The sequence below is a fragment of the Doryrhamphus excisus genome, linkage group LG3 (genome assembly GCF_037039965.1).
Source record: "Doryrhamphus excisus strain RoL-2023G ecotype Guam linkage group LG3, RoL_Dexc_Guam_v1.1, whole genome shotgun sequence".
Taxonomy (NCBI): Eukaryota; Metazoa; Chordata; class Actinopteri; order Syngnathiformes; family Syngnathidae; genus Doryrhamphus; species Doryrhamphus excisus.
The window spans coordinates 20,012,560-20,033,605 of NC_136359.1; the positions used below are offsets into that span (position 1 = coordinate 20,012,560).

Genomic DNA, 21,046 nt, shown 5'->3' on the forward strand with positions numbered 1-21,046 from the left:
TGTCACTTCTTGTGTAAGAGACCAGAATGAAAGTACACTGAGTGTATATAGCAGTTACTGCACCCCTCAGGAAAGTGAAACTTAAACCTGTGTGGCCGGAAATTGATAACCATGGGTTATCTGTGAGTGTTATGCAACTCTAGTTGTGCTGTGTGAGTGTGTGTATCAAAAAGCTCTTCTATACTATCTGCCCCAATGGCTGGACGGAACAAAAAAATAAAATAAAAAGCTCTTCTATGACAAGGTATTGGACTGAAAATGCACCGAGCTAGTCGACTGAATCTAAAGGTGAAATGATTAGATAGATAGATAGACATAGATAGACTCCCTTTATTGTCATTGCACAAAAACACAGTAGTGAAATTGCCAACGAAATGTCGTCAGTAGCATTAAAACAAACAAAGTTGCTGGTAATTCAAAATTACATTACTTACATAATAAAACCCATCTTCATCAATTTCCCCGAAAACTGTGATGACATCCCCAGCACAGAAAGTCAGTTCAGCCTGTCAGACAAAAGCAACATAGATAAAACTTTGTGTGTTTTAGTTATATTTTCATATGTCCAAAAATAAAACAAAAACATCAAGTCTAGTAAAAGGATGTGTCCTTTTCCAAATTAATGTGATGCATCACATTAATGGACACCAGTGTGACTTTGGCTGTAGTAATTGTGAAAACATCATACTGGCAAAACATCAGGCACATCTCTCCTATGGGATCCCCCAGGACAAACAAAGTACAGTGCGTCGTGTAAGTACAGCAGTCGCAGACACAAAGACCAAACTGAGGAGGGGAGATGCTAGCTCAGGCAATTGTTACCACCCAGACTCGGCCCCAGAGCTTAGAACGTCACCGCCTCCTTTTTGATGCCAACAATTAGGGGAGGAAAAAACACACACAGAGCAGACAGCAATGCATCCGCCTCACCCTCACTCACCTCGTCATCTAGTCTGTTGCCCTCATACTGTGTCGGTGGGAGTGGCAATAGAAAGGTGAGAGTAAGTAAAAACCAACATGACAGCAATGGAAAGTCCCTTTCAATTGGTGCAACTTTGACTCTAACCTCTCTAATGGCAGATGGACAACAGACAATATAGTTTTTAGTTATTTCACAAATCCATCTTGCCAGTCTTCAGACCGACACAGTTGGGATGGCATGACAAATGAGGGGCACCAGTTTAAGCTGGATTGGTTCAGGACCATTAGATCTTTTTTTTTTATCTGCTCTATCCTATTTCCCAGATGGACTTGTGAAAATTAGCTAAAAGCAACCTTCTGTAATATTATCTGTAATGACCTCACAATTAAGATTTTTTTTAATCTAACCTTGTATTTGTTAGGGAGTTAGGATTTTACCTGTAATATAATCAATATGATATTGAATTTCATGCATTTGTAGCAATTTAATACAAGTTTAATACACATTTTCACATTTGCATTGGATTAATTCAAAAAATAATAATAAAAAGTCAGACAAGGTCATCTAAGTCAACGTACAGGTGGTCCTCGGTTTACGACGTTCTGTGGCTACAAAGGCACTGCCATACTTCATTTAAAACGTAAATTTGGTCCGTAAAAACACTCACTCCAGAACTAGAACTCCAAAAGGAAGAACAACATTGCTTATTAGTTTAGCAGTGTGTGAAAGAAAAGGAAAGCCATCACCAGGGAAGCCAAAAGCACACAACAGCAATCAAGACTGCCTATTTAATCTTGCATATTTACATGAAAATGTTGATTAACTCGTATCAATATGCTTTTATCAACCTGAACGTCTTTTTTTTTTTTTTTAAAGCGATGATGATGCCAGTGCACACTAATGGATGTCATTTTTAAAGCAGTTTTAAGCCATGAAAACGACCACAAGGTGGAAGAAGTGCATCTCATCAAAGCTCGGCATCGATCTTTTGCATATGAAAACACACTCGACAGCAAGCGAGAAGTCACAGGAGGAGTGTGGTGGTGTTTAGGGAAATTTTAACACACACACACAGTTTAGTTTTAAATGTGAAAATTAGAAATTGTTGATATATATGCTATATTTGCATATAAATTATTACTGTGATTTAAAACAACATTTTTTGTGTTGTGTTTAGATATTTGATCAACAAATTTGTGTCAAAGTGAAAGTTATGCTTGAATTGTATCTTTTTAGAAAAAGCATTTTTGTTGGGAACTGATATTTTCCTGAAACTTAGTGCTGATTAGTAAAGAAATGGGAAACAAACTTTTTTTTCTGGGGAAAGTCCAATCTTTCTTTTGGTAAGTTCCATCTTTATATAGCCATAGAAAACATTATTCTGCATGCCTTGAAAAATTAGTCAAAATTGAACGGGTTGTCTTTTGAAAAATGATTGAAGATTGACTGAGTTAATACGTATGCATTGTCCCGATTTTTTTTTCTTAAATCAATACATCTACATTATAGGTACTCTACCGTGACCATCATTAAGGATAAAGATCATTGAATGCTAATGAATGGGGGAGGGGTCATGGATTCCGTGCACTTAAGGAGTTGTTCTCTTTTTATTACTCTTTCATTTAATAGTTGAATTTAATCTTATCCCAGCATTTTATATGTGTTCTGTATTAGTTATGACTTACACTAAAACTTGACTTACATCACAGTCAAAGAAAGGAACTCCTTCATAACCCGAGGACCTCCTGTAACTGGGTCGTGAAATGTTATACCAAAAAATGTCTTTGAAACATTTGAAAGAAGTGATGCCAGTGACATTGACATTAAATGAACTGTGTTGGTGGACAGTACCTCTACGTCAATGTTAGGGGAACTCTCTCTTGGGTCGTAGTCATAAAGAGCCACCATTCTGCGGGTTGACATTGGATGCTGACGCCCACTCCGCCTATTCCTCTCTGTGAATGCGAAAAAGGTATATTTTTTTAATGGGTTTCAAAGCTTTACAAAAGGAGTGATAAATCATACAAATACTATTGTTGACAATCACCACAAGACAATTGAAAATACTAAAACCAGTAGTATTTTAATTTTACATACAATTAAAAAAAACATCATATTTATTGAAGAATGTGTAAAGAGAAAGAAAATACTTTGACACCTCGAAAGTAGAATATTCCACACAGAAATCAAGGCGTCAAAATTTGTAAAGTAAAAGGCTTTGGGTTTTTTCTGGATTTTTTTGTGATTCCACCAGTATCCGCTTGGGTTAGCGTGTTTTTTTGGTTTTTCGAGAATTTACACCACTATATCATCTCTGTTTGCGTTCATTCTCTGGTGAACATAGAATGTGTCTCACGTCTTGTCATGTTATTAATACAAAGCGCCAGTCTATCTGTAGTATTTTTTTTGTTTGAATCCTATTAGCTAGCAAATCAGAAAATGAAATGGCCCATGACTTATGTCATTAGAGATTGTCGATTGCCGACACCCGTATTGATCCGACAATGGACGTACTTTGTCCTGTATTACCATGACAATCAAAACTAGTCTGTAAAACCTCATGGATTCAGTTAGACAGCTTGACACAGCTATAGTATGCCTATCGATGCCACCATGTTTGATCACCCTCTTATCAAATGTATTGCCGTTCCAATTATCTTGCAACTTTGTGTACACGCTTATCTAAGCTGTCAGTGGCGGCAGCTATCTCGCTAGCTTCTCGTCTTCGGACTCACAATGTGGCTTTTTACCACAGTCACCTTTTGTTTTTAAAACACACAAGCAATGCGGTTAGTATGTGTGTGAGGCATATTTAGGGTTCAAACAAGGATTTTGCAGAGAGTGAACAATGGCGGTTGAAGAGAGAAGAGGAGGCTTCATGAGCTCAATCTAATCTAATAAGTACACTTTATTTTATTGTAAATGTTCAACAGAAATCTGAGCTAGCAGGAGAATTATGATGGAGGGCGGTGAGCTAGGAGTCAAAAATAGACAATTTTATGGATGTATCTATTATTTGTGGTTTTTAGCCATTTTCTAGTGGTCCCGCATCAAAAAAGTAGGGATCTACTGTAAATTGTTATTCTCAATTGGAACAAATTAGGCGTCAAATGATTGTGTTTGACCTCTGATATTCCACTGTATTGAAAATTGTTTCTGGTAGTTTTAAAAGGAGGCCAAATGAAGTGAGAAGAGCAAACAGAAAGTCGGACAGAACACAGACCTCGCTTGGACTTTCTTGATCTGCGATTTATTACTCGTCCATCTTTGAAACGGTCGCAGTTCACTTCAAAGCAGAAAAATCAGAAATAGGTGTGAAGAGTAGAGCAAAAGGAAAAGGGAAAAGAGTTAGCAGCAGAGAATAAAGCAGTTAACTCGTCCAAAGATGATGTCAGACTTCCTCACCTAACTTCTCCACAGGAGTGTTAAGTGGCAGAAAGCCCTGTTTGAGGAGTTGCCCCATCATGTTGTCATCCTCGGTTTGGATCTCAGAGACCATGTTACAAGGGATCAGACCCACTCGTTCTCTGATTTCTGCTCTGTAGAAACCATCCGTGTCTTTATTGCCAAAGACCTAAAGGGATGAGGGCATGTTAGGGGAAGACCACTTCTTCATCAAAGATGTACATTGAGGTCCTATATTATATCTTATAATATTTTCCAATTAGTGATTACAGTAGAGCACACATACCACCAACATCAGTGGTATATCATCTAAATGGGATTAAGCCCACCTCTTATTGGGAATATCACTTTGCTCTTCCATTCTGTGTTAATGTAATTCATACAGACCAGCAAAGCATCATAAATATAATATTCAATGTCCCATGTTTGATGCTCACTGGCAAAGTCTAAATAGGTAGTTTTGTGGCGTTGAAGGTGACAAGGTGATGGTTATTGTGCAGCAGTCGGCATCAGTAAGGGTCTATATTTGGGTCGAAGACCGACCTGTGCCAATCAGATCCTCCAGCTCAGTATAGATGTCATTTTTTGGGGTCTACCACTTGACTTTTTTATTCTGTAATGATATTCCGGGATCTTTCCAAAAAGGTAAAATGACCCTTGCTTATGCAGCTTGATGATCCGACCACATTCAAGAAGAGAAAGCTTCTTAGCTTTTAGCCATCAGGGGAGTATGACCATGTGAATGCCTGACCGAAAACGAACATTTTGAGCAGATTTTGTCTTTTAAAGCCTGTGGTCTTAAACTTTTGATCAGGTAAAAACAACCTATTTCAATTTATTTATTCCAAATGTTTTTTTGTCTCACTCCCATTTCCTGCATTTGCATATTATAGCTCTACTCCAAATCTCATTAAGGTCCAAATTTTCAAAATACATATTCTTGCAATTTTTCAACTGGTCTTAAGATTTTGATCAGATCTGTATGTACCCGTCTGTATATATAGGCAAGGTAAGCTCTAACATTGTTTAAAACTATTTAGAAGGTTTGCTGTGCTTCAACTACAAAAAAACTAAGGACTCTTCCTCCGCAGAGCGGTTGGGTCTGGAATGAATTAAGTGTGATAAACAAGGGGCAACTATTCATGAATGTACTGTATACTATATTATATACTGTAGATATCAGTAGCGTAATACCTTGATGATCTGGCCCTCCTTGAAAGGCAGCTCCTCATCAGCGGCATCAGGGTTTGGAGACATGGACAGGGGGTCGTAGTCAAAAAGAGCCACAAAGACACGAGTCACCTCCTCTGGCTCCGATTCCTCAAAGTAATCCGGAGAGCGGCGTCCTCGCCCATGCCTGCGTCCGCCATAGCTGTCTGAAACAGAGAGGAGGCCTCTGCTGCTACTACCGGCCTTAAACAGCCACGCTGGCTGTAGAGGCAATGAGAGCAGAAGATGTCTGTTCGTTAGAGCTGACGGGGGGGGGAGAGGGCGGTGAAATGCATGTGTGAAAAAAGAATCCAATGCTCTTACAATTTGAAATCCATCGGAATTGGAAAATAACTCCAAATGCTGTAATTTTGTTCTTTGTTCACGCATGCTTAGCAGTGGGAATGACATCACAGGACATGTCAAGCAGCTTCTGGGTGAAGGAAAAACCCAATGATGTGCAGTATGAGGCGAAAACAAGAAGCACAGCACGATTGTTCATTGCTGTTTCACTGCCTTATATCTCACAGAGGCCCAGTCAAAAGCATGCTTTGCTGGGGTTGGAGCATTCCTACATCCAATGGGGGTAATGTCATCATGCTTCTCACGCATATGCAAACAATAGGAAGCTAAAAGGGCAGCAGACACCCCTTCCAGAAGGAGAAAAACCATCCCCAGTGATAGATATCAGGGACAGCGGGGGGGGGGATGAACCTGATATCAGTTCTTCATGCTTCTCGTGGATCACCATGTTTAATGTTTGGATGGCAGAATAGTAAATCACAATAATCAGTCAGTCGTCAGTCACATATATTGCGCCAGCTAATGAAATGCAAAAATCGCTGTTGGTGAGAATGACCTTGATGGCAGCAGAATCAATGAGTGACTCTTCCCAACAATGCATGAACACCATAACTGGTTACGGGAGTATTTCCCTTTAAATGCAGTGGAACCTCTAAAGTCAAATGTCCCTGAGATTGTCCAAAAATGTTCTATAAAGTAAATATTTTAGAGTGGTCCACAATGTCAGCATCAGAACCGCCTTCATTGATAACATCATGTAAGGTCAGTGTACCTCACAAGGATGAACAACATCAAAGCGTCATGCTGAGCCATTGTGTTTTCTGCTTTGATCACTTTATTTCAACAAAAAAGGAAGACCAGCCTCAACAAATAGATGAAAAAGAATATTTACTGAAAGTTATATACACAGTGGATCTCCACAGATTTGCAATTCAGCATTCATATCAGCAAATTTGCAGCTATTTGGTCCTAATTTTTTTTTTCCGAAAATTTTCCAATACATGGTAATGTATGTAAACAGCATACATGTACCGCTGTTAGAAAGCCCACCATTTTCACATGTTTGTCTTTATGCTTAACTGATAATACTTTTTGGTAAACATTGACTTATCGCACTTTGTTTGGTATCCCTGAACGCACCATAACTATGTACTGTGTGACACAAAAGTTAGTTTAGCGGTGGAAGCACTAGCTTTGACGGTAAATCCAGCATTAAAACTTTACAGCGAGCAGTGTGTCTTGGAGAATCACTTTCTGTAGTGCTAGCCTTTATTGTGTCAAAAATACACATTTTAATGGGTGTATCAATTAATCTGGTTTATACTTTACCATTAACTGTGTGACAATTGAGTTAAAAATGTTGTCTGCAATGTTTTAGTATTAACAGTGATTTTTACAGATGTATGATAAGTTAAAAGGTTGCCTGTAAAAATACAGTAAAGGTTTTATGGTCATGACAATTAATTGCCATGGAAAGATATTTTCAAATCAAACAAAGTCACTCAGCTCACTATGAATTTTGTCAGACCATAGAGGTTCCACTAAAACTAAAACTAAAAAACAGAGCCCATGCAGAATAAAGAGTGAAAAAGGGCACCTGGTCCAAAAACGAGGGAGTAGAGTGATTCGACTTAGGTGTAGATAAGGAAAGGCAGGGTGGGCTGAGGCCATTTTTACACAAAGCGGTACAGTTCAGTTGAATGCGCTACGGTACAGTTTGAAGGAGTGAGCTAATCCGCTAGCATTGTGTAACTTCATAGCAGCATCAGAGTATAACATACATACCTAAATATGAAATGGTCATGGACACTGTATTGTTAAAAGACATTGATCCATTCTGCGAAGAGTCTCTGTCAGTTAAGGTTAGTTATTTTGGGACATGTTTCAATTTGTGACAATAACAACACCAAAAATTGCTTAATGCAGTAAACTCAACCGGACTGTACTGCTTTGTGAAAAAAGGCTTTGAGTGGTATTGGAAATAGAATGAAAAGTGAACAGGAGGAGTGGGAGGGTTGGTGTGTTTGGGATAACAGGGATAAAGACAGGGAAGGCTCTTCATTCAGAAATGGGAAAAGTTAAGTGTTCCATCTTTCAAGTCTTTCCCTGTCTGGTTAATCAATTGCGCTAAGTTAGATGAATAAATCAGCTGACTGTCCAGCAGAGACCACAGACAGCCATGATAGCACTGTGGTGCTGGGCCTTTTTCTGGCATTGTCAAGTTGAAATGAAGGTCATCTTGGAGAGAAGCTGCGCCACATACCATATTGATCCTCTGAGGACAAAGATGGCCATATCCTTCGCCGAGCTACACTGCCATAGTAAACATCCTCCTTGACGGGTGAGAGGTTCCCCTCACTCCCCTCACTGTTACTGTCCATGGTGATCTCTACAGAAGACACCAATCACAACATTATGGTCAGAGATTCCCCATACGCTCTCACACGCACACATAGCTCCACTCAACCATGCCGGAACAGTAAGATGATGGAGTCGCCCTGATGTGTGGGGAAGAGGTGACACAAGGCAACAGGACTCACTTTTGAGTCATGTAAAACAGCAATGCTTACACTACTGCGGGTAGGATGTGGAGATATGTAAATGCTTAAGGGCTTAAGGGCATATCCCTCCTGCAAAACTGCACATGAACATTTGGCTGGTCCAGCTTGATGGACGATGGACATCTACAAGGTGTGCAGACACCCGACATAAAGGGACTACGTGGTGGTTAAAGCGCTATGAAGGGGATGTACGGCTCGGCTCACATGGGAAAGGGAAAGACATGGTATTGATCGCAACAGACATCAGTAGCCCTCTGGGTGGGGATGAGATGTCTCCTCACTTGGCGACCTCACTAACCAATGGAGGGGATGGGCCGTCGCTGAGGGGGGGTGCCTATGTGAACTGGCCTCCGCCCTGAATGGTCCAGACGGTCAGCATTTCCATGTGATGGTGAGTTTCCGATGATCTTTAAGTGAGAAAAGACAAACTGTTAAAACAATAAACCCACAATATGAGGAAAAATTGTATTCAAAACAAAAAGAATCCCCCCAAAAACATTATTTCAAAACAACTAAAAAGCCATAAGAGCAAATGGTTGCTTGCATTTGTCCTTACGAAGGCTAAATTATAGGAAAACAAAGAAATCAATCCCCAACACAGCACCATGGATTGGGGTTAGTAGGGCCACATGTTCAGCTAAAGACCATTTGTTTAGTTTGGTTTGTTCTGTGCATGTCATGATAAGAGGAAACAAAATATTAAAGCATATTAGTAAAAAAAAAAAAGGTTGCAGTAACAGACTTAATTTGTGGTTCAGCAGGAGGATCGCTACCACAATAATTAACATGTAACAAATGACAATAAAACTTGATGTTTTGTGTAAAGTGTTAATATGGAGGGACTTAATCAGTAACTACAGAACAGGAAGGGATGGATATGCCCTTATTGTGTGTGTTATGTAACACAAGGCGTGAAATGCTCCAAGCACATGGTGCTAGTGCAAGAAAAACACTCAACAAAAACATAAACGCAAGAGGTGGGGGTTGGTTGCATGTGACCACATTTGCCTCATATGCTTTATATGTCGATCCATACCAACATTCTCAATGGGTGACATGTCCAGTTAGTATGCTGGCCATGCAAGACTTGTGTACAGATCCTTGCAAAATGAGGCCTTGCATGGTCAGGTGGTGGTCGCGGCTGAATGACACAATAATTGGCCTCGTCACGGTATCTCTGTGCATTCATTCAAATGCCATCAATAAAAATGTTGATCACAAGTGGTTATAATGATGGTATTTTGAATGCACAGAGATCATGGAGCTGTTGTTGCCAGATGTTGCAACATGACAATAAATGGCCCCATGTTACAGGGACCTGTACATGATTCCTGAAAGCTGAAATATCCCAGTTCTTGCATGGCTAGCATACTGACCGGACATCCCACCCATTGAGCAAATTTGAGGCAAATGGTGGCCAACCCAAGGCACACCTGTACAATAATAAAGACATGCTGTCTTGATGTGTCACATGTGCGAGGTGGATGACATTGATTTAGACAAATTTTGGGATAATATTCGAGAGAGCTACATAGAAAAAGTTTCAGATCCTTCGGTTCATGAAATTTGGGAGCAAAAACATTTTTGTTGAGTGTATGCCAGATGAAGATGGAAAACATAAACAACAGAAGTTTTGCTAGTGCTGTCATTATAATCGGGCAATTTTCCTTAAAGACATGACAAGTCAGAACCTTTTAAAATGGCCTTTAGGTAAATCAAAGTTTGGCTGTATAAAAAAAAGAAAACACCTGTCAGTCATAGAACAAGCAAAGTAATGTTCACAAAACAAGACCGAACATGAAATGTAACCACAAAACGCAAACATCAACTCAAAAGAAAGATAAAAAAAAAGATGACATTCAAAAAAGAAAAATGGCTGCAGCTTGCTGATTGTAAAGTACAGCAGAAAGCGTGAGTCACACACCAGCGCCTGGTCCCAGTGGAGTCTGGACAAAGAGTGGGCTCTAGCCTCCCTGTGAGGACTGTAATAGACCCTGTCCAGTTCGTTCAGCCTGCCCTCACTCAGGGCACCCTCCCGGGAGTAGTTCCGTGGCCCAAAGTGTTCTCTGTTTCTAAAGTCACCTGTGTGAACTGACTTCGTAGAGGTCATTGGCATGTCAGCAAACTCCTCCTGAACACTGCATTGGCGTGTCAGAGTTCTCTTTCGACCCATGGCGAGGGCTCGCCTCTCTACTGGGCCTTCACAGTGGATGACGCGCACAGGTCCCCGCATGGGAGTTCCGTAAGTGTAGTACCCCCGATGACCTCTGCCCAGGGAACCTTCTTCCTCGCTGCCACAGTCCAAACCACTATCAGGACTCTTGGTGTTCTGGCGATTGGGTCGTCCCAGAATACGGTCGTCTGGGTTGTAGTAGTAGCGGATGTCAGCGAAGCGAGGCGAAGAACGCTGGCGCTGCAGGTGGCGGAGGTTCTTACTGGCGGTGATGTGATTGTGCTTGTGACTGTCATGGGGATACGGTCTCCGCTGAGTGTGTGGCGTTCCTGGCCGGCCACCGTCCTCGAAGCACAGACGCTGGCCCATGTTGTCCACAGCGTCTGACTCCTCCTCCACCTCAGGGATGCTGTGGAGCCGCTTGCTACGGAGCGACTTGTGTTTCACTACCTCCCTATGGAGGTCCCAGCAGTCTCTTTCCTCAGCTAGATCCTGCCGCTTGTAGTACGCCTCCACAAGGCAAAGTTCCATATGTTTTCACAGTTCAGTTCACAAGGTTCGGTTTCGCGTTTTGGAAGGGGAGTTGACACGTTTTTGAAGGTTTTAACACAGGCAGGAAATACACATTGTGTGAATAGAACAAATGGGGGGAAAAGACAAAATAAAGACATAATTAGTTATTTGTGGCAATGTAGCAACACATGCAGTCTCATTCCGTGAAGAAGAAATGACATGCTTTGAACAGGAATCTGTGAAAAGATGGAGCAAATGCTGACAAACTCGGTGTGGACACAAAGGTTAATTGAGGGTAAAGGGAATTTTGCTCAGGAAAATTATAAAGTACGCAAAGAAAAATGAAGTGCAAAAAATGGTTTAGGGATACATAACATTTCATAACAAGACAGAAACTAATGACAAGATGAGGGAGTTGGAGAGCCACTTTACATACACACACTTACACTTACATTTGCAACATTTTATAAACATTCCATTTATGCTGCAACAGACAACAAAAAACTACCTCACCCTACCTCAAATTGCAATTTGTATTGTCATTTACATACAAAAAAGGGGTAGGTAATCTGCAACAGTTATACACAAGTAGATGGCAATGATAAAACAGTGATGGAAATTAAATGCAAAGTAAATACACAGATGAATGCTATAGGTACGTCACGGCATTATACATTTTGGAGTGTAAATATAGAACACTTTCTGATTTGTGATAACAGAGTCCGGCACCCTCTAATATAATTTTTCACTTTGACGGTACACAGAACAAATGAAGACAGGCCTGTATTTATAACATCTACACTGTCAGTAATATAAAGAAAAAAATCAACATTTGGACATGACAGACACAAACAGAAGTGAAAATTTCCATTTAAGTGCTCACTTAAATGAGATTCCCAAGTGCACTTGATACGCCATGACCCTCTGAAACTGTACATTTGATATCATCTTGCTTAATAGCACAACAAAAATGCAATGCAAACCAGAAATGGACCTTGTTTTAGTATACAGACTCCAGTCTGGCATGCTGTACAGCTTATTAAAGTACACACAGCCATTCCCATAAGGTCATACTTGAGTGCATTAAGCAGTGCTGGAGGGGGAGGTGAGCAGGTTTGGAAAATTCATTGAAAAAAAATAAAAACAAGGCATTAGCATTTAGCCAGGCAAAGCCAGTGGGCCTGGTTGTAAAAAAAAAAAAACCCTGAAAAGGTGACGATGACCATCTCTGTTTATTTACACTCTCCCTTCGTCAAACCATTCCTCCCCCGTGTCACTACAGATTTAAGGTGTGCACTAGGTACCTTTAGCGAGTTGTGAGAGTTGATGCTCCGCCTGCGGCCCTCTTCCAATTGCATCTCGGAATAAAGATCTTCCTCGTCCTCCTCCATGATATCAGACAAGTCTGACCCGCGGCTACTCTCTGTGTAGTACTCCTCACTGTGGCTGTAGTGGTGGTGGTGTTGGTGGTGGTGGTGCTAAGCAGAAACAAGCAGAGGAGCATAATCCTAAATGTTTTTCCCCAATCAACATGTGCGAGTTAAGCTTTCTGTTGCTACAAAGAAACCGGTGCTTGCATTTAAGTACGTATAATAATAAATTAAAATCCCTGGAGTGGGGAAAATCTATAGTCATAACTCTCCATGCAGCATTATAATATAAATTATATATTAAATGATATTATATATTAAATTCAAATAATGTAAATTCTAATACTCCTTCCACTCTGTGCTTCAACGTGGTATATGTGGTATACATGACCGTACCAGGTATACCATGCTCAAGCTCACCAAAGTGTACTGTACTTGAGCGTGGTGCATTCACACATCAAACAATGTGCACTTTAGGTGTCAAGCAAGCCCAAGCACTGCCTTGTGTGAGTGCACCCTAAACAATAATACCTGTCTTCCCAATTCAGAGCCTCTAAGGAATTCATCCACAGAAGCCCCTCTTCTTCTTGCATGAGGAGAATCATAGCCATCTTCCTCCTCATCAGAGTTAAGTGGATGCAGTGCGTTTCCCCGCTCGCTGAAGATGTTCCTCTTCTCCACCTGAGAAATACATATTATTTCAGATTGGAAGAGGATACTAAAGTCATGTGAATTAGTCTTAACATTTCCCTATTTGGTTCGCTTCTTGTCTGTAGTTCAAGCATTCAACCAATAATTGTTTTGCATTGATACGTTCTTCTCATACCCTGTTGCTTTCAGCAAACACTCTCTGTGCAGCTTCCCGGGCCATGGCCTTAGCGATGGTATTGGGAATGGGGACTCCCTGAGGCTGCGGCAGGATCCTCTGAGGCGAGGGCGATCGCCGTGGTTGGAAGGGCGGTGGCTCCAGATTGGCGCCGTGCATCATAGGCAATGGGGAGGGGGAGCGTTCCCAGGGCGCGCCTGGCCGCATGCTGGCCTCGTGCTCTTTGGTATCTGTCTCTCTGGCACTTAGGAGTGGTTTGGACTTGGGCACAGGCTGGCGCTGGAACTGAGGCTGGGGGTGAGGGGGTTGGTGACAGACGGGCTGTGAGTGGGGCAGTGTATGGGGTTGGGCTCGAGGAATAGGCTGCACCTGCGGCTGAGGGTGATTTGGGGGATACGTGGATGGATAAGGAGGGTGCGTTTGGGAGAGAATTGGATGGGTCGGAGCATGGGGCAAAGTGTGAGGAGGCCCTGTGGTTCGGAGAGAGACGCGAGGCGAGCCCAATAGATTATGCGGGATGACCGCCACAGGTGAGTCCTGGGACTCTCCTTGTGTTGATAACGTCCTTACAATGACCTCCCTGGCCTCCAGACATTGGATCCTGTTTAACTCCACCGTCACATAGTCTGCTGTGGGGTACAAGACCTCTGCTATCTGGACAAAACAACCAGAGAGTCAATTTCTCAGTGAATTCATCTCACAGTAGTATATATTTCATATATGAGTGGTCCTCGGGTTACGAACAAATTCTGTTCCGAGACTGTGATGTAAATCAAGCGCACTGAAAAAAGTGACATAACACTATAACGTTTATCAAATCACTTTAACATAGTAGAACATGCTTTTATTGTCTGTAAAACTGGCTAAACTGAAGTGACGTTATAGGACCTAGATGGTGGCATCATGAACACAAGACAAAAAAAAAACATTGTAGATATTTATGCATACTATTTATGCATGTACATACATGCGTCAGTAAAGACTAATTTTCTGTCTTGTTGTCTGACGGGGAAACGTCTTGCCATACTTGTGTGCGAAATTGATGGGGAAACATCCATATAGTACCTCATAGCCACTGCAAAGTTTACAAACCAATAACCGGTTACTACAGTGTGTAAACATTCCAACATATATGTATGTATGAGTGGAATGTACTATTCTTGCAACAGTATTCATAAACCAGAATGATTTATCCCTTTGATGCTTTTCAATCGGGGGAATTATGCTAGAAATTGGTCAGCTGATCTTCACATATGTACCATGCTTTAGCTTTAGCTGGATATCATCAGTAGTTTGTTCCTCCAGATGGAGGTTGGTTTGTTACTCTTTAATAAGGTTTGGCCTTAGACATACAACAATGAAAATATTTGGTACCTTTTGTCCTTTTGTGCATACAGCGTAGCCTATTACATTGGCACCATTGGAGGTTCCAGCAGACGTCAGAGGAGGGGGCTTCCATCTGACCTGCAGAACACCGGGCGTCTGACCGCACTGGACCTGAACCTCCTGTGGAGGGTGGGGGGGTCCTGGGTAGAACAAACGGGAAAAATAAATAATAATAAAGATTCACTTGGTGGAAAACATCTGTAGCGAATCTGCATGAAGGGGGGCGGGGGGTTCCCTACATCTGTGATGTCTATAATCCGTCCATGTTGTTGGTTTGGTATTGTCAGTGCTCCATGGAGCATCTCTTCACATACACAGCACACAGTGATTAGATGGATGCACTTAGCAGTGCGTGTCTACATATATGAAGCAAAACCAGCCAAAGCACAGTTCCAAGATTAAGATTCTATTCCTACTTCTGATATTTAAACTATTCTTGTCAGGGACCAAACACAATTGCATATTGAATGAATTATTCAGTGCAGCTAAATAACAGGCAGTGAATTTATGGCACGGAACCAGAGGCTATATTGACAAATCCTATTTTTTTTAACGCACCAGTGCTAAAAATGATTCCAGTTACTTGTTGGAGGAACACATGCTGAGTTACAAAGTCTAACTCAGTTCCCCCAGACTGTCCTCTTTAATGACAGTCATCCACTAGATACTGAGACTATTTCCGATGCCTCTAATTAAAATGTTCAATGAATGGCTCACTTAATGAACTCCCAGCAGGTTTTCTAATCAGATGCCAACAGAAAAAGCTTGGCATGACTTTTCATACAATGCCTTCCTTATTTGTCCCCCGGTGACCCTCTTTTCTCTTTGTATGATGATTGTAGAGCATTTAAAAACCTGCTAAATCATATCCATACAAATTAAATGCCCATACTCCTTTGAAATAAATACATCTCACATCTCACTTGCGCGCTTGTATAGTATAATCCAGGGGTCCCCGACCACCGGGCCACCCGCCATGTGGTTCGGCTCCGCCCACTGACCATTACTTGGCCAGGGAAGCTTACAGGTGCAAAGTTTTGAACAGTTTTGAGCTTGCTTCTCCGGAAACATACACAGGTAGACAGGTAGATTACAGGAGGATACACGAACACATAACAATAAATCCCTCAGGACAGTACAATGTAAACACTTCACTCCTAATAACACTGTGCTCGTGATTAGTTAAAGGGGACCTACTATGTTTTGTATCAAAGCGGATCGAACCGTAACACAATCGTGTCAAACTGAACTGAACCGTGAATTCTGTTTATCGTTGAACCCATAGTTACCACTCTTTGAGTTCATACAAAGTATGTCAGGGACAACAGGAACTCATGAGCTACCAGTAGCTCCTAACCACTTTTCAAGTAGCTCTCCAAAGGGTTTATTGGGTTCGGCAGCTGCCCGGAAAAACTCGGGAGCGCTTGGGAGTGTGACCAATCACGATGGAGGTGGGTCATGGTTGGAATAAATTAAAAGAGACAGTTGATGAATGTGAGTGTGAATGGTTGTTTGTCTATATGTGCCCTGTGATTGGCTGGCGACTAGTCCAGGGTGTACCCCGCCTCTCGCCCGAAGACAGCTGGGCTAGGCTCCAGCACCACAAAGACCCTTGTGAAGATAAGCGCTAGAAAATGAATGAATGAATGAGACAGTTTTGGCGGGAAGAGGGAAATCCATTGAAACAAAACCGGAATAGATGGAGATTCTGGAAGATCTAGAAAGCTTTCTGTACGGGTTATTGTGTGTAGCTGCTCTATAGGAGTCCACACCTCAATACAAAGGGCTGAAAATGAGCATAATAGGTCCCCTTTAAGAATTACTACGGTATATTCACTGTCCGTTTCATAGGCTGACCTGCAGGTTGAGTGCAGAACTCCACAGAGATTTCCCTTTTCTCCCTCTGCTCGGTTAGAAGCTGCCAAGGCACCTGATGCGTCTGTGCCACAACTTTCACTTTGTAAACTGTCATGGCCTTCAGGTTGAAGAATTTATATTTGTAGCCCCCAGCCTTGATCATGTCGTACTCAGCGCCATTGAGGAAGAGTGTGTGACTGTAGTTGCTGTTGCTGGGCATCCAAGAGAGCTCAGCAGAGCCCTGTGTGATGTTATCCACCCGTACGTAGTAAGGAGCCACCACCACATCTTTGCCCACCAGCATTGTACACCGGAGCTCATCTGACAATCCTCGCTCAGTGACACTCTGCACTGAGATGCGGTAAGTGTTGGTGGCTAAGTTGAGTTTCTCAATGAGGGACTTAGTCCTGCCCCCGTAGGGAACGCTCATCCGTACCTCCTTATCCACCAAAACATTGTAGCCACTGATGGAGCCCCAGCCCGGTGGAACCACAGGGGGATCCCAGCCAATGATGATGCTCTTGGCTAGTTGTTTAATCAGGTTGATGCGGCGAGGATAAGGCACAATGTCTTCACCGACCTCGTCGATATTGACATCTAAGGTTCCTGTCCCGTTGCTGGAGGAGCCCAGGAGGTCCATGCCCAAGCTGCTGCTGCTCAGACAGCCTTGTTTACTGTCGGGCAGCAGGCTGCCTAAACATGTCCCAATCCCCCTGCCTACCCCCAGTCTCTGAGATCCCAGGCTACTGTGGTTGAGGTTGCCAGGTTCTTTAGCTACTGAATCCCTGTGTTGGGCGGAGGCCTTCTCCTCTTCTTGTATAAAATCCACAAAATTAGAAGGGACGAGCCCCCGCTGGCCATCTAGTAGCTCTCCTGAAATGCAAAATGGGAAAAGATGGTTGGCAATCTAGCAAGCATTTAAGAAGAGGAGACTATATGAGGCATCAGACCTTCATAAAAGCCATCCTCGTCCATGGTCCCGTAAATGTAGAGGTACTTTCCTGCCACCAGGGGGAGCTCTGCTTCAGGATGCTCATTTGGCCCATCATAAGGATTGTAACTGTAACACAAAAAACACAATCATCATAAGAATCAGGAAAACAGCAAGTTAAATGTTAGACATGTTATTATCAAAATTGATGGTGAGCCAAACCTTGCATTCTAGTATGAACAAAGCTCTCCATCAGAAGGAATGATGACATTTTAGCTATAATCTGCTTTGCTAAGGTTAGGTTCAGGGATTTGTTAATGTCATTTGTGATATTCATTTTCTGTGATCATTATAGATACAGTCGATACCTGTAGCGAGCCATACACAGGCGAACTTTTCCAGTAAACCTTGGTTTAGCTCTAGGGGTGGAACCAAGCTCTTTGTCCATCTGGAGAAGAGAAAGAATGCACAAAGGATAACAGGATCATAAATTTTGTGTTTATTTGCAAAGTCACTTCATGTTGGCAAAATCATGCATCATGAATCATGGGTGTTAGAAACATTACAAAGTTGTCATATTAAAGATAAAAACGTATTTCTATCTGCAATGAAATGCAATTAATTCCAAGTTAACTTTGTATGAAATGGAATTAATCATGATTAAAAAATTTAATTGATTGCCAGCCCTCATTAAAAAAATAATGAAGTCAGTTAAAGTACTGTACATAATCAATATATTTAATATAATTGATTACAGATCATGTTTTAATGTATGGAGTTGCATCACACACCTCAGAGAGGAGCGTCCTGCTGCCTCGGCCGTGACTGAGGAATGTTGGCTTGACAGAGAGGAGCTCCGGTTTGTCTCCACTGATCTGGAGCGGCCGAATGAACTCTGATATCAAAGATCTGCTTGTTGGAGCCTCATTGCCTGTGGATCGAACAAATCATATCATTATAGCTCTTATCATAAGGAGCAGATCTGAATATGTAGCAAACAGCAATACAAACTATTATTAGATCACACACATGTTTTTTAATGACTTGCAGCACATTGTAGAAACAAAATAAAAATAAAAAATACCAAAAAATAATGGAAATAATGCAGGCAGAAGAGAAAAAGATGAAATGTTGATATTAATAACTACAATTAAGAACTAACTTAAACTTACCTTACAGTAATTTATCACCAAATTATGTGTGTTATGTAAAATTCCCAATGTAAAAATACCTGATATCAAATGTTTATTATTATAAATCTCAATGAACAGCAACAAATATAATATAAAAACAAAAACCCATCTCAATAGACAAATTTGGTCAAAATACATCAAATCGCTTCATGCAAATACTTCACCAATCGTCTCTAAGAGCTCCACATCATCGCTCTTCCCCCACTCAGTGTGGACACAGCAATGCTGCCTCACATCTTGACTAATGACATTCACATTTAACAGAAAAAGACAAGGAAAAAAGTCGGACGACACGAACCGGCTTCTGTCGTTCATTTCAAAGAGTCTGTTCATAGAGCCAATTCGTTCGCGAATGACACATCACAGCAGACGTTGAGGAAACCAACTAATGTTTAAAAAAAAAGTTGTTCCAACAAGTTTGTTCGAGTCTTCATAATCTTGAAGGATTCCTATTTAAGTGAGGTGGTGTATTATTGATCGCTACTCTTTTTGGGTTTGTGTTTTGTCGAATGAAAATTCCGGTGAGGTGAACAAATGTTTAGCCTGTATTAGCTTAGCATGCTAGTTGAAGCTATCGTGGTTGAGTTCTACTTCGGTGGTGTCATGTGTCACTTGCTTTTATGAAAAGAAATAAAACCAAACTGAACATGTTTAATATATAATTCATATATTGTTCCATCATCAGCTGAGTCCCACCTTTTCCTACGGGGGGCGCCAATCCATTGAGGAGCTGGGACAGAGATTTGTTGGGAGAACCAGGAGATTCACACACTGTCAGAGGTTCAGTGCTGAGGATGTCAAACTTCCCCGCCTGCAAACGAAACTTCTCCAGCTCTTTGGACAGGAGGTTGAACTGCTCGCTCTGATTCCGACATTTCTCCTCCAGCTCACGGACTTTGGCCTGATGGCGGTGAGGGCAAAGAGTTCATAAGAGGAGAGATGGAAAAAGGTGGTGAGGGAGTGATTAAGGGGAAAAAAGGAAACAAAAGATGAACAGTTAGGAGACATGTGCATGATAAATGGATGCTACAGCACACATACACAAATTTGATGATATCAATCAAAAAAAAAAAAAACAACCCTCGAGTCCAGCATCTAAACTTGGACTAAATGAGGAGCATTAATTAAACCAAACAGCAAACAGGCTGTACTGTAACTACAATTCCAGGGGTAACAGGCTCATTTTCTCACCTGAAGATTTGCCAACTTCACAATATGGTGCAGAGGTGTTTCCACCCTGGAATTTGTATTTACCACAGTATCACTACCACAGTAGGTCAATGCTTGTGTACACCAAGTGTTCCATGCACAAATCGATACGTCACATCAACATGCAGCTTGGTAACTGTGTGGCAAGTGAACACTGTAGAACAGATGCTGGGTGACATCTCATACAAGCAATGATCATCCATCACAAGTGCACAACTGAGCAATACTGTTATGTCATAAAATGAACTGGAACCAAAGTTCATGCATGTGAATACTAGTCAGCACTCTACTTGATGATGCTTCTTTATGGTTTTCAGCTACGTATACATATTATATAACAATAAATAATGGTTACATTATTGAGCTGAAAACTACAACAATAACGATATTGTTAAATGAGTGCCATCTGACAGTGACAATCAAAACTGGCTATTGTTTTTGTTTAATTTTTTTCTCATTGTAACTTTTGTTGGAGCTCAGGCGTACCAAATTGTCCGAATTGTCAGCCAGACATTTTTTTTAACATGCATACTTTGAATGTGTATTTTATTTGTACAACCTTTTCATCGATTATTCAGCAAGTGGGGCTGAATATTTCTCTGTGATCAAGGCAGAGAGATGTCTAGCCGAACCTGTCAGTCATATTTCAGCCTCTGTGTGAGAGCATGCTTTGATGGGAAGTGGAAACCAGGGTGGTGAGACTGCTATGACAGACTTTTGGATATCTTGGAAAACCAAACCTAAAAAAAAACATATTTTTTTAAAGTATTTTCATCCAAGCCACAATATCCTTTTTTCTGGACTGACCAAAGAATTAATGGAAGTACTTGACAATTTATTTTTGATTTACTTTTAGTTTTATTTACTTACTTTTATTTTTATTCATAAATTAGGTCTCTATTTATTTAAGTGAGCAAAATTTAAATAACAAAATATCTATAAATATAAACATTATCAGTAATAGATATGGAGAAGTACGTAATAAATCAAATCTTCTTCCTACTCCTTTTCGGACGTGTTCAAACCACATGATATTCCTTCATGTAGCTCGTCTAAAACAAATAAACCATACCATACCATACACAACATCAAGTACATCAATATAAAAGCAATAATGAAATACCTGCATGCTGTCCAAGTGGTTCTAAGCATCAACACCAATAGAGTAAAAAGAGATGTAGAAAAGAT

The 21,046-nt window shown here is 41.2% G+C and overlaps 1 protein-coding gene across 32 annotated transcripts in view; it reads right to left on the reverse strand.

The window, feature by feature from the left end:
* rimbp2b (RIMS binding protein 2b) overlaps positions 1 to 21,046 on the reverse strand; it is a 91,323-nt gene that overhangs the window by 7,198 nt on the left and 63,079 nt on the right. For 15 of the 32 annotated variants that reach the window (XR_013627207.1, XM_058071980.2, XM_058071965.2 and 12 more), the window contains 19 exons: positions 20,982 to 21,002; positions 19,346 to 19,550; positions 18,248 to 18,387; positions 17,825 to 17,904; positions 17,476 to 17,585; positions 16,526 to 17,398; positions 14,657 to 14,808; positions 13,283 to 13,936; positions 12,988 to 13,137; positions 12,391 to 12,564; positions 10,325 to 11,083; positions 8,699 to 8,807; positions 8,103 to 8,228; positions 5,522 to 5,703; positions 4,328 to 4,496; positions 4,146 to 4,208; positions 2,774 to 2,877; positions 941 to 967; positions 435 to 506 (listed from right to left, as the gene is read on the reverse strand). Coding sequence is in view for 31 of the 32 variants with exons in the window: in XM_058071980.2 (XP_057927963.2) it covers positions 435 to 506; positions 941 to 967; positions 2,774 to 2,877; positions 4,146 to 4,208; positions 4,328 to 4,496; positions 5,522 to 5,703; positions 8,103 to 8,228; positions 8,699 to 8,807; positions 10,325 to 11,083; positions 12,391 to 12,564; positions 12,988 to 13,137; positions 13,283 to 13,936; positions 14,657 to 14,808; positions 16,526 to 17,398; positions 17,476 to 17,585; positions 17,825 to 17,904; positions 18,248 to 18,387; positions 19,346 to 19,550; positions 20,982 to 21,002 (4,170 nt within the window). In the remaining variant the exon portion in view is untranslated. Of the gene's footprint in view, positions 1 to 434; positions 507 to 940; positions 968 to 2,773; positions 2,878 to 4,145; positions 4,209 to 4,327; positions 4,497 to 5,521; positions 5,759 to 8,102; positions 8,229 to 8,681; positions 8,808 to 10,324; positions 11,084 to 12,390; positions 12,565 to 12,987; positions 13,138 to 13,282; positions 13,937 to 14,656; positions 14,809 to 16,525; positions 17,399 to 17,475; positions 17,586 to 17,824; positions 17,905 to 18,247; positions 18,388 to 19,345; positions 19,551 to 20,981; positions 21,003 to 21,046 lie in introns of those variants that run through there. The other 17 variants (XM_058071974.2, XM_058071967.2, XM_058071979.2 and 14 more) reach the window with 12 other exon arrangements.